Consider the following 12,848-nt stretch of genomic DNA (forward strand, 5'->3'; position numbering starts at 1 on the left):
ACATCATAAATATTTCTGGAAAAAAGTCAATATCTTTTATCCTTGCAACAAGGCCTTTTAAAAGTAGAGAATTCTAAACAAATGTAGTTATGACCCAGTTTCAAATAATTTCTATTTGGATTAATCTTCCTTGCAACATATGGAAAAACCATATTTATTTTTTATAATCAAGGGACCAAGTGTGCCTAACCTTCATGTCATGAGCCAGACCACTGTTTACCAAGTCTTCCGTTAGCTCCACTTTCTTCAATCCATTGGTCCCGTCCAACCTGTTGACTCCTCCACTCGCACTGTCCATGTCTTCATCTTCAGTGGACATGCCATTATCAGAACAGCCTTCACTTACCCCACTGTCAGTCTCCGTACTACTGGGGGAATCCCCTTTCAGGCTGGCATCTTCATCTGCACCATTCTTCAGTTTAAAAATATCACTTTTTAGTTTTAAGGGTCTTGAAATGTTAATATTAACAGTGAACTCCAGCAAACTGAAGGGCCAACAACTAACTTCTTAGTAAGTAAGTAAGTGAAGTCTTATTTAACGAGAATAGCATAAAAACACTAACAATCCAGTGGCCCTCTAAAATTATTTATCTTGTAGTGATTGTGATTTCAAGCACTTGTAAATTTTGATAATCACTTTAAATTTCCGTTTCAAGACGACCACTGAAAACTCTAAAAATTGAAGAAATCAGTGATTAACTACACTGTAGCAGCCACTAAACCTCATGATAGCAAAAAAAAAAAAAAAACAGAAGAACTTGTTTTGGGTTTTATACAGCTATGCTCTGAGAGTTTTAATTTGTGGTATTCTTGTATGCACAAAAAAATTCCAGTAAAATTATCCCATCGAAATTGAAACCCAAACATTTAAACATAAATCTCTGCCCAAAAAAATTAATAAGCACCCCCTGCCACCTGAGAGGGACATTGAGCAAAAGCCCAGGGTTTACTTTCCAAATTTAACAGTTAGTATCACCTAACAGAAAGCTCTCCAAAGGTCAGCACACACTAGGGGGACAAGTCACAGGGACTTATCTCTTAGTTTACAGGGAAAAAAAATTGACCGATTTGTGGGACTATCGGTCCCTGCGACTAGTCCCAGAAATCAAACCAGCTTAATTCGTGGGACTAGTCGCAGGGACCAAAAATGTGGTCCCTGCGACTAGAATTTCGATGCAAAATGCGGGTACACACTAGGGGACTGGTCGCCGAAGCAAGTCCCTGTGACTAGCCCCCTAGTGTGTAGAAAGGAAGGAAGGAGAAGCCACGAGCCAAGCGGCCCACACTGCCGGAGCTTATCCCGGTTTCCGTAGCATTAAGCGGCTAGGAATATTTCTACTCCCCCCTGAATGGGATGCTAGTCCATTGCAGGGTTCCCCCCCAGCATTACGTCGCCGGTACCCATTTATACACCTGGGTGGAGAGAGGCACTATGAGAGTAAAGTGTCTTGCCCAAGAACACAACACAAGTGACCCCGGCTGGGGCTCGAACCGGAGTCCGGCGCTCTAACCATTAGGTCTTCGCGCCTCCCGTAGTCCCCTAGTGTGTGCCGACCTTAATATGCATGTTGAGCCAGGTAAAAGTAAACATTTCTAACCTCTTCTAATTCTTCACTTACAAAGTCATTCAGGTTGAGATACTTTGGAAATTCCATCCTAATAATAGAAGCATATGCAAAAAAAGGAAATTAAAATGTCAGCAACATTTAAAAACAACTATAAATTAAGACAATATTTACAAATTGATAAACCTTTCACATTTAACACCAACCTGTCATTTAGTTTTACTCTGTGTAGGGTTGCATAGTCAAATGCAAACCGTTTGAGTTGTAATGTTAAAAGATAAGGGAAGGAGATGAATTTCAAGCCCTGTAGATAAATATAAAATTACAATGACATTGTAAACAGTAAGCAGCAATTAGATGTACAAAATAAGAAGTTCATATTCTACAATAATATTTTTTATCATGTTTTGGTATACAGTTGAAACAGCTTGATAAGACATCGGCATTAAGAAATGAACTTGGACCTCCCTAAGTCAATAAGCCAGAACCAACCAGAACATCAGGAAAGAGAATATAATAATTTAGATTTATTCGGCTTTTACCAAGCTAAAATTTCAATTAAGGCCAAATTGCAAAATCATAATAAAACTAACAAAAAATTAGAGGGATACTGGAGGTTATAGATATTTTCTCTAATGATAGGATCAAAAAATATTTATAAGAACTTGTTTTATTAGCAGGGCCATGTACATGTCACCTCTTGGTATAAAATTAGAACATTTACCTTGTGTGCATCACATTTCTTGTTGCATTTCTCACAGAAATACTGTAAATAAAGAAAAAGCATATTTTACTATCCACAGCTAGAAATAATTTAATAACCAAATGAAAGTAAAACTCTAGGATCTTACAAATACAATGTTTATCATTTACAAAATACCTGATTTGCACCTTCCAGGAGTTCTGCAGCAACAAAATTATCCAAGGCATGATCCTATCGCAAGAAAAACATATTTTGTCAATTCTTTTCTAAGGTTTTTTTTTTAAGAAACTAGACAATTGTTAATGGTTTTAAAGGGGGCTCATTGTGATAAACAGCTAATCAAGGTGAAAACTCTCATGCTTTTGCACTGAAGTACACTGTAGACATCAGACTATGGGTTGCAAATGTTTTTCACTTGAAAGGACATATGAAAGGCTCCCGTCAAAAACGCCACCTGGACTTTCTTGCTAAATCGAACGTTATCAAAACAACTCCAAATTGCGCATGCAGGTTTGTTTACGTGTGCTTAACACTGTCCTGTCTTTCATTTCACTGGTCTTTGTTTCGTTTTTGAAAAATTACACATGCAAAAAGACAAGGTTTTTGCTCGCGCTGCTTCTTTTGTCTTTTCTTTTACAAACGATAAACAAAGGAAACCTTTTGTTTCTCAAAACGATGAAGTCAGCTAAAGTTTTGGGATTACAGGCCTAGCCCTAACCCCTTAGCTTAACCCTAGCGAAAAAAGCTTAACCCTAAACCCCAAGGGTTAGGGTTAGGGTCTGACGCTAGGGTTTTATTTCAAATTTACGGTTAAAAAGCTAAACCCAAGTTTAAGGGTTAGGGTTAGCGTTAGCATTTCAAGCGGCTAGCTTTCACTGCAGTCTGCTTGCGGTTAGCTTCTTTTTGTTGTTTCGGGCAAGACTATTGTAATCTGTTACCGTTAGCTGTAATTTTGAGGTGAAAGTGAAATAAAGACTGATTGTTGATTGAATACGTTTGCTCGTGTTGTCACATTATACTAGTTTTGCTTTCAGTTAAGTGCCGCCGGCTTGCGCTCACTTCTATCGCCACTCCTTACATCATCACACATCTACAAAATCCCGCGAAAACAAGATAAACTAAGGCACGAATCGATTGATTGATTTATTGATTGATGAATATTTAATGAGGCACAGAAAATAATTTTGCGAGCGAACACCCCCTGCCAAACCTATAAAGAAATTTTTTTAAAACCAGGTCACTTCTCGGCAACTTTGTCGCGGCAGAACCCAAGCGGACCCTGTAAAACTTGCGTTGACGAAGTTTCCGGCAAGAAACCTCTTGTTTTAGGCTTTCTATGCGGCCAGGCTCAAACTACCTTGTTTGCAACGTTTTTTCCGAAGCTGTTGTACAAAACAAAGGCAGAAACATCACTCAGTTCTTCGAGCGATGCTGTAAACTTACGGGTATTCGGACTTAATGATGTCCTTCAACCACCTGACAGCCGCAATCGAGCTAAAACTATAAACTTTTCCGTTTACTTTCACAGGCGCCATTTCGCTTAAGGTGGCTCGTACCAGTTTTCAGGTTTTTGACTGTGCGACGTTTGGAAGAAAATGGCCAAAAAAATAATTAAAGATCGTAACAATTTTTTTGTATAATTACATTACCCATTGTGTTGTTGATCCAAAATACCAATAATTACGTCATCAGTGGTTACCATGGCAACGATAGGCAATGATTTTTTTGGACCCTTTTTCAGCTTCCAGTGCTTATATCTTGAAAACTAACTCGATGACCCCCATTTTTTTTCTCGTGATAACTTTAAGCATATGAAAAAGAAACTGTATAATTATTTTAAAAAAATTCTACGAAGCGGATTTTTTGCAAATGCAAAAAAGAGCAATTTGTATGTAATTAAAAATTCCTTTCGTAGAATTTTTTTAGATTTTTTCTGGCGTTTCCTTTACATAAAAGGAAAATATTAGGGCAATAAAAAATAGGGGTCATCGGGTTAGTTTTCTTGCTAAAGCCTTCGCGAACTCAATAATTCCCACGCGCGTTTCCGCGCACTTTAAAATTTCGATTTTAAAAGTTTGGTATTTACTCATGCTCAGTTCTGACTACCGCTGATCTTTGCGGGCACATACGCGCGCAACACGTGTGGACTTCCCCTCGCTTTGTCTGCGAAACTTTTCGGCTCAGGATTTCATGGAATTTAGCCAGTTTCAGTTAGCGCCAGTTGTGCCTCTTAGGTCTTACTGTTTAGTATTTCTTTGTCTGAATAATCATGTGTTTGAAAGCGAACTCAAATAAGCTGAAACGAAAAAAGTGGAATTGAGTCACGATCTCCGACAAGATCGATCGTAGCACATGCGAATTTGCTTTTGTAACTCGAGCAGCGAGATCCGAAAACATTTTGACTGTCGAACATTAAGTTGACTTAAAATGTTCTTGTTGAAAAAACTTCAGTTGAACGCGGAATTTTTTCTTAAAATGAAGAAAAGCAACCTCGCACTCGGCCGCCATGTTTGTTTTTCTTTTCAAATCTCGCGCGTGACTCGTGGGCATGAAGCGTGACGCGCGCGCTAGTCACCAGACTTCCCACGCAAGAAAAACCGGTACGAGCCACCTTAATTCAAACTCTTCCGCCTCTAGAACATGTGACCTTACGTCACAATGCAGTATCCAGTCCTACTCTACTCAAATCAACAAAAGACATGCGCAGCGAGTCGAAGAAATGCTTGTTAAATGGTTTCTCGTCCTCCGTAGACGCTTAGAAAACCCTACAGGGAAAGATGTACACGCGATGCGTTGGAAAACTCAGACTGCTAGCTGACTGGGAGCACGTAAGCTTGCAAAATGCCTTTTTTTGCATGCATAATTTCTGAAAAACGAAGAAAAGGCCAGCCGAATGCAACACAGGACAGTGTTTAGCACACGTAAACAAACCTGCATGCGCAATTTGGAGTTGTTTTGATAACGTTCGATTTAGCAAGAAAGTCCAGGTGGTGTTTTTGACGGGAGCCTTTCATATGTTCTAGCAAGACACCATCTTGGTCAGACAAAACAAAATAATTATTGCGGTCGGACAAATTTTTATTCATCATTGGCGTAAAAATAATGATTTACGTTGAAAAAATTGTCCAGACATCATGTCCAACCACACTTAGGATTCTGTCGGACATGAGCAAATTTTGGTCGGCCAATGTCCGACTGTTATTTGCAGCCCTGAGATTAGACAGTGAGCACACATTGTAAAAACGAAGTATGGCAACTGGTAAGAGAAGTTACAACAAACTTTAAACTTGGAACAGTTGAACTCACCACACTGCCTAATGCCTGCTTTGATCCAAAGGGTCTGATTGCAAGTGGAATGTCTAGATAGGTGTCTGTCCGTGCACTTTCATGGCCACACTAAGGAAGAATGTCATAGGTTAATACAATTAATAGCTTTCTTTGTGTAGAAACCAAAAATAACTTAATATTTAAGTGCATTTTTGGAGTCTAATCGCTCAAGATTCAAGCATCGCATCTTATTATCCCTGGTTTGGTACCATGAAAAGGCTCAGATGTTATTAAGTACTACACTCCCCTAGATGGGAACTACTGTTCCAGATGACATGATGACAAATTAATGGAACTCCTTATGATGGGAAAAAATTGATCTTCCTATGACCTGATATACCTACGGTTTATTATACTTCAAATATAAAAACCTGAGAGGCATATTTTTAACTTCACCTTGGAGACCTGGCGTTTATTCAGTACCCGGCATTTCATTGAGAAAATTAATACGGTGACACTTTGCAAGACCACTGCACACGAAGCTTGCAGTGTGTACGTACTTGTTCGCATTTCACATAGTCCTTGAGTTTTCCTTGATACAGTTTATTGATAAGATCATCCTGTGGAACAGTAAACAAATTATTGCATGTAGCTGAAGTAGGACTGATCAATGCTTGAGTTTTTACATTGTACATGTCTTTGTTCAAATAGATGTCTTTTAATTGGATAGCTTAACTATGATTGTGTCATGACATGGTGGCTCCAGAGCCAACAACATCCAAAAATCAATCTAACTTGAACCTTGATGGGGGATAGAGCAATTTTCAATTGAGTGTCGTAAAACCAAAACCAAAGTAATTACTCTGACTAGCCAATCACAAAGGACACAGACAATCCAGTGAACCAATCAAAACTCGAAGCAAATACATGTAACTGGCACGAAGCATGGGAAAATGTGCGCAAGCGAGTCACGATTGGTTTTGGTTTTACTCCTGATTGGCTGAGAAAGTGGCGCGGGATTTTTAAGCCAATCACTAAGCGTAGTAATGCAAAACCAAAGCAAACGCAATTTACTTTCGACACTCAAGTGAAAACCGCTCTAACAGTTGACCCAAGTATTGGTAGAAATAGTAGTACCACATAGATCTTCATTCTCAATTAATTACTCCCACATGTAGAAATATGGCCAACAGTTACTATCTACAGCCACATAAAATAACCGGCACGCATACATGCATGCACAGGCGATGACGCTTTACAATGATCCCAGAAATTGCATTTTTCTTATTCATTTTAATTTTTATTTGCCTTGACTACAAAACGAACCTCCAATACATTACAAACCTACAGTATGATAAGATAAATACATTAAATCATTATGAACTTCGTCATTTAGCAACAGAAAGGCCCAGGATTGATTTCCACACCTAGTCGATACTGAAGATTGTGTGACATTTCCATATTGAAATGGTCTGAAATGTAATGAAGTCAACACCGCTTACTAGAATCACTTACATGCACTTATGCAACTTATCAAACAAAACATTTTAGATCAGCTAAATCAGCAATAGGGTAGAAGTTCTTTCTGAACTCTGGCTTCTTGTACAAATAGGAATACGGATACCGTCACTGTGTTATTTTTAATGGCTTGAGATAAATACCCGAATAAATATTATCAAAAGCAGTAAAAGGAAGATGGCGAGTCGCGAAGGGAAAAGTTAAATATTATCGACAACAATGCACGTCAAAGCAAACAATGATTTCAGATAGCTCACCTTTGCAATCTAATCAAGATACTGCTGCCATCGGTCTCCCTTTTGGAAAGGTTTCAAAAGTTATGACACTAACCGGCCTTCACTCGTCAAATTCAACATCAGTTAACTTAGTCTGCCATCACGTATGCCGACTTCGAATACACGTACAACGGTAAAAAAGTTCTTTAAGCGAGCTCACAATTATCCAGTACATCATTCTCCCCTGACCCCAAAACTCCGTTTAACTGTACGTTAGAAATCAAACGCGTTTTGCCGATGGATGCTCTTAAAGTTGATTCATACTCATTGACAATCAAAGATGGCGTACCGAAACTGAGTAAACAACAAAGTGCCTAGTTCCCAGTGCTACTCGGTTGGAGTAATCTTTCACTCCTCACCGGGCCATAGCATATAGGCGTCACCGCCTAAAAATGACAAAAAATGAACCCACCCTGGACAAATCCCACTAACATGGTCAACCCATCAATGAGCGACGACAGGGTGACCAGGCTCCACTGCACGGGCAATGCAGGAACACACACCCTTGAACTAGCCAGGCTTGTCTAAATTATTTCTCTCCTTTGTTGTGTGACATACATGTACCTGATCAGTGTTTTTGAACTTGCTTTCCAAAGCATCAAACATGACTCGACAGAGTTCTTGAACATCATGCTGTTGCCAAGCTAAAATTAAAAGACAAAATTATGAAAGAGCAGTTGATGCATTTTTTTATTATTATAGTTAAAACATCTGGACTATAGGCAAACACATACAAGTCATGTACATGTACAATCTTTAAAAATGACTTTAACATACCTTCACTGCTGTCCCATCCAAAGCTCTTGGTGACATCAGTGGTCTCTACAGCTCTCTTTGAACTTGTCTGAAAAGTAATCATGTGATTTAATTACAGTCACACAAACAAAAAGTCAAGCACTTGAGGCATTCTAAATGTATGTGAACCCCTGAAGAATAAAATAAATACTATGTAAATATTCTCTCAGGGGTTGTAACACTTTGTAATTAGGCATTTAATTTATTGGATCAGTTCACTTACATTGCACAGCACAGTAAATGTTCAGTCACTTCAGTCAGTGTTACTTTAAAAACTCAAGACTATTTACCTGTAAGTGGAGAAACAACTTCTGAAGCTGATAAGGAATATTTTTGGCTGCTTCTTCTTCATTTCCAGTGAATTCCCACCTACAGAATAATGCATGAACAACCTTTATTCCTCAAAATTATCAATGTCAAAATTCTCCTTAAAACATTAATACATCACCAACAGACAGGTGTTGACAATAGGGTTAAGTTCCAAAACTATCAAATCTTGAATTGACTGGCAACTAACACCTTGGATTTACTACTAACAGTAACTTATTTATTCAGTGACCTTTAGATTGGAGTATGAGTACAAGATCAAGTATAAGTACCACTTTCAAATTTCAATCCAGTTAGTACATTCCCAAAGCCCTTGCTCTTCTCTGTTGTTGACTAGTAGAATGGAAGACTATAGGTTCAAGATTGGCACATAACATGGTCAATTGAAAGAAAGAACAGGTTTGAAAAGTTGTACTGGTATTCAATCTTGTACTCCTACTTGAATCTTAAGGTAGCTATTGAAATGACATACACCAAGTACCAACCTGTAAATAGCATTCCTGAATTCTGGGGTCATAAAAAGTGTCTGTAGTAAGCTGTTAAGGTAGCATGTCATAGCCTGGTTCACAAGACCAACAAATCCTACGAGTCAAATATTAAAAATAATAAAATCAATGCTATGCTATTTTGATTCCATTAAAATTCTAACTTGACACCAAGGTTAGAGGAACAAAACGAAAGATACCACAATGAGGTCTAGGAATGAAGAATACATGTATTTTCTATCATTTTATTTCCCTCATGGTGAATTTCCACTGACGCGTAAATTTTTACATGCGTGAAAAAATTTAGAGACAATGTATGAACGACTTGTGTAAACATGTACTCAGGTCGTTCTTACATTGTCTCTACTTTTTTTCACACACGTTAATGCACGTAAAAAAAATACACTGGAAATCCACCTTTAGGCTTGGAGCAACTCAGTTGGAATTTTGATATATTGAAACTGACCTATTTACCAATTAATGAGAGGTTAGAGAGCTACTCTGCACTGTACATTGCAATACTGTAGGCAAATACAACTCGAACCTCGACACCAGAGAGGGACAGGGAATAAAAGAGGTCAAGTTTAGAATAATGGTCTCTTATGGACTGAATCAACTGTCCGTATTTGGGAGGTGTCTGTACCATAGACCAAGAGGTGCCCATAAAAAGAGGCTTGACTGGACAGAGTCAGTTTAAGGATAAGACTCTGAGGCAGTTTAAAATGTTAAAAAAGATTTGTACACATAATTAGGACTTTTCACATGCAATCTAATAATGAAATTACAGTTGAACTGTCGTGAATGTTTTTCTACATAACTTTGACAAGTTGTGGCATATATTGTTTGGCAGTTTGCTTGAGCATTTTGTAAGTTTGATTCAGATTTGCTCAAGAGCAATTTCCCAAAAGGTCTGTTTCAGTTTTGACAAGTTCCAGTTTCATTTTGACAAGTTCTGGTTTTCATTTTCATGTATAAACTGAAATAATACCACTTCTGTGTCAAAGAGGGAGAACAAAAAATGCCCCATGGTCAACTGTTTGTCAACAGACTGAGAGAAATTAGTTCAAAATTGAATCAAATTTGCTCTGCAACTTGAAGCCATGTACATTTTCAATTCTGAAGCATAGTTCCTAATTTGGTGATGTAAAAATAAATTAATAAATCAGAGGACAGATTCATGCAAAAGGCTTATCACATGTATGTGAGCTTCTACCTGTTTCGGACTTTCCCAAGGTGTAGCTATCACTGGAGGAATAATAACTAGTGTTAGCACTACTCTGGAACAGGTTAGGGACACTTTCTGTAATTGAGTCGTCTGTATCATCCTGAAAGGAATGAATGGGAGAGTGAATTAACCATTAATGACTACTGATACCGAGCGAGCACAATCAAATATCCTTGAAGCCTAAGCTTCCTACTGATTGAAAATTTAGTGGTACATCACGACTATTAACTCATCTATGTCAATTCTCCCAGTTAGTCCCGAGTCTCCTGGATTAACACTCCAAATTCCAATTTGATCTTAGTTGCACGTAAACGACTCTTAACAAGCTCCTTCAGGAGCTCTTCTGTGTACATTACATTTACCGGTACATTTTTTTTTTTTACATTTTACAAAGACCCAATCTCCCTGTCTCCTATAAGAGGGTGTCAATGGGGTATAGCTATAGTCAGTAAGCAGCTAAAAAATGCTACTTAGTCAGTAGAGCTAAAAACGCTGCTTAGTCAGTAAGCAGCAAAAAAATCGTTATCAGTTAGTGAATGATTTTGAGTCCTGCAGACATTTATAGGGTCTATAGTGTCCCAAGTGCTCGCACTTTTCCAGCGCAATGTTCGACGACTCAAATCAGCTGAAGAATAAATATATATATTTTTACAAATCCAGCCCAACCCGCCCAATTGTCTCCACGATGGAGAACCAGATCACTCCCATCATCATCCCAGACAATGAGACAAAGACTGAACGAGTAGAGTCATACTCTCGATCTCCCTCCTCTCCTCAGTGAGACGTAGGCCCAGCACGGGATGTGCACTGAACGTTGTTTGCCCACAGGCCAACACACTGCAATCACTCGCCCATCCCTCATCGCCTCGGCATGGACAGAAGGAGCTGATGAGAGGATTCGTGGTCCCCGGGGTGGGGTGGGCAGGGGGGACCAGGTGGCCGTGGCTGCCCGGATGGAGAGTGGTAGAGGCGAGGGGGGCGCCCGGGTCGTGGGCCGGCGACTCTTCCTCCTTCTTGTCGCCCGCTCTGTTACGCTGTCAGTTATTGTACGAAGCGAAAAAGTCCTTACGCTAAGCAGTTAACCCCATTGACACCCTCCTATAAGAGTCACAAAATCTCCCATATATGAACTGAAGGAATGTACACTTAAAATACATGTTTCCACAATGATTTTGGCCAATTTTGGAGGACAACTTTTTAGATATTTGACACATTTTTTGTGGATGAATGGGGGAATCACTCCCTTTTGGGGGTTGAGAAGAGGTATCTTAACGTAAAATTGGCAGTCTCACAGATTTCGACTTTTTTTGGGTTGGCATCTCTGTGAACCCTGGTTGATAATTTTCTCTTTTCACAATGTCAGAATTGCACAAATTGTTACCCCGGCAGCCTAGTACATGTGAAAAGCTAGTTTTCAACTTTTGTTATACCTTGAGCAGGGACGCTTATTCAAAAGGGGCAGTTATTCAAGGTATACGTGGTTTATGGTACAAGTGAAGCCAACAGCAACCAATATTTTTAGGAATTTGCTGGCAAAAATGACAGGAATCAAAGCTTTGTGATCAAAGAACTGAATGTAAGTGAGTAGTATGTGTACATAGAGTATTTATTTAGTAAGATAAACAAATATAGAATTCTCTTTAACTTTCACCAAAGTTCAAACAATACTTAAATAAGAACACCACAAATATCCAAATGTTCTTCCTAGTGTTTCCTCTTAAGTGATGAGTTTATAATATTAGTTTTAATCGGCTTGAACAGATATACTTCAACACTTAAAATTATCGATAAGCTTACATTTGTATTGTGTGTGAATTATTCCCTTTGCCGCCGGCCACAAGTATAAGGCACATGTACCTTTGATTTATAGCTCAAGCTCTATTCTTAACTTATGGTACTTAATATTACTTAATTTCCTTTTTGAAGAATAACAAATAGTGTAAAGAACAGACCTAGTCAGTACAAATTTGCAATTTGCTTGATTTTTTTTAATTTAATCGTGCTGATTACACTGTATCTAAACCGGTCTCGATCTATATGCTAAACATCTCATATTATTTGAGTACAATGAAGACTCGATGGCTCACTAACCTTTGCTTTCGTTGGTTGCACTCCATCTTTATCTCTGATTAAGAAATTGTTCTTTTTGCCGTTGGCCGCTAGCCCGACCTCTTGTAACGTTTTGTTCTTTTCTCCATTTAGCACAATCTCTTCGTTGCCATCTGTCGGGCTTTTATTCCACACTAAAAGGAAAGTGTCTTCTACATAGTTAACCTCTTTAGCAACATGAGAGTATAATTCTTTCACTAGAGTGGAAGCTGGCAGATTAACTGTATGCTTGCTGTGTTTCCAATCCGAAGTTGTCTCGTCTTTTACGATACACAGAACTTTGGGTTCATCGGCAGCGCAGTCATTTTCCACTGGGACTACCTCTTTGGACGTTGCATTGACCATTCCTGGTCACAAAGATCCTATAGAAAAATCTGATTGTACTTAGCAGAAAGACAACTTGCCAACAAACACACTGAGGAAGTGAAACTTCGAACAGCCCGAACAGTCGCGAAATGCGCGCAAACCGCTTGTGCCACCAAGTGGGGGAGGGTAATGTCGCAGCAGAATACAAGAACTCTTTTTTGTTACAACCTTGTTAGATTCGAGCCCTCTTTTTATAATTTATATTTGAAATCA

The 12,848-nt window shown here is 38.8% G+C and overlaps 1 protein-coding gene across 2 annotated transcripts in view; it reads right to left on the minus strand.

The window, feature by feature from the left end:
* The window catches only part of LOC144644432 (ubiquitin carboxyl-terminal hydrolase 47-like), a 32,158-nt gene extending 19,401 nt beyond the window's left edge, over positions 1–12,757 (minus strand). The window contains exons 1-13 of one of the 2 annotated variants that reach the window (XM_078503908.1): positions 12,252–12,757; positions 10,149–10,260; positions 8,936–9,032; positions 8,414–8,492; positions 8,106–8,172; positions 7,893–7,972; positions 6,096–6,155; positions 5,575–5,664; positions 2,446–2,499; positions 2,290–2,331; positions 1,772–1,869; positions 1,620–1,656; positions 191–412 (exon numbers count right to left, since the gene is read on the minus strand). In XM_078503908.1, coding sequence (XP_078360034.1) covers positions 191–412; positions 1,620–1,656; positions 1,772–1,869; positions 2,290–2,331; positions 2,446–2,499; positions 5,575–5,664; positions 6,096–6,155; positions 7,893–7,972; positions 8,106–8,172; positions 8,414–8,492; positions 8,936–9,032; positions 10,149–10,260; positions 12,252–12,614 — 1,401 coding nt within the window. In that variant the 5' untranslated portion in view covers positions 12,615–12,757. Of the gene's footprint in view, positions 1–190; positions 413–1,598; positions 1,657–1,771; positions 1,870–2,289; positions 2,332–2,445; positions 2,500–5,574; positions 5,665–6,095; positions 6,156–7,892; positions 7,973–8,105; positions 8,173–8,413; positions 8,493–8,935; positions 9,033–10,148; positions 10,261–12,251 lie in introns of both variants that reach the window. The other variant, XM_078503907.1, reaches the window with a different exon arrangement.
* Positions 12,758–12,848: the final 91 nt, after the last annotated feature.

Source organism: Oculina patagonica, chromosome 2 (genome assembly GCF_052425735.1).
Source record: "Oculina patagonica isolate OP01 chromosome 2, crgOcupat, whole genome shotgun sequence".
NCBI classification, from domain to species: Eukaryota; Metazoa; Cnidaria; class Anthozoa; order Scleractinia; family Oculinidae; genus Oculina; species Oculina patagonica.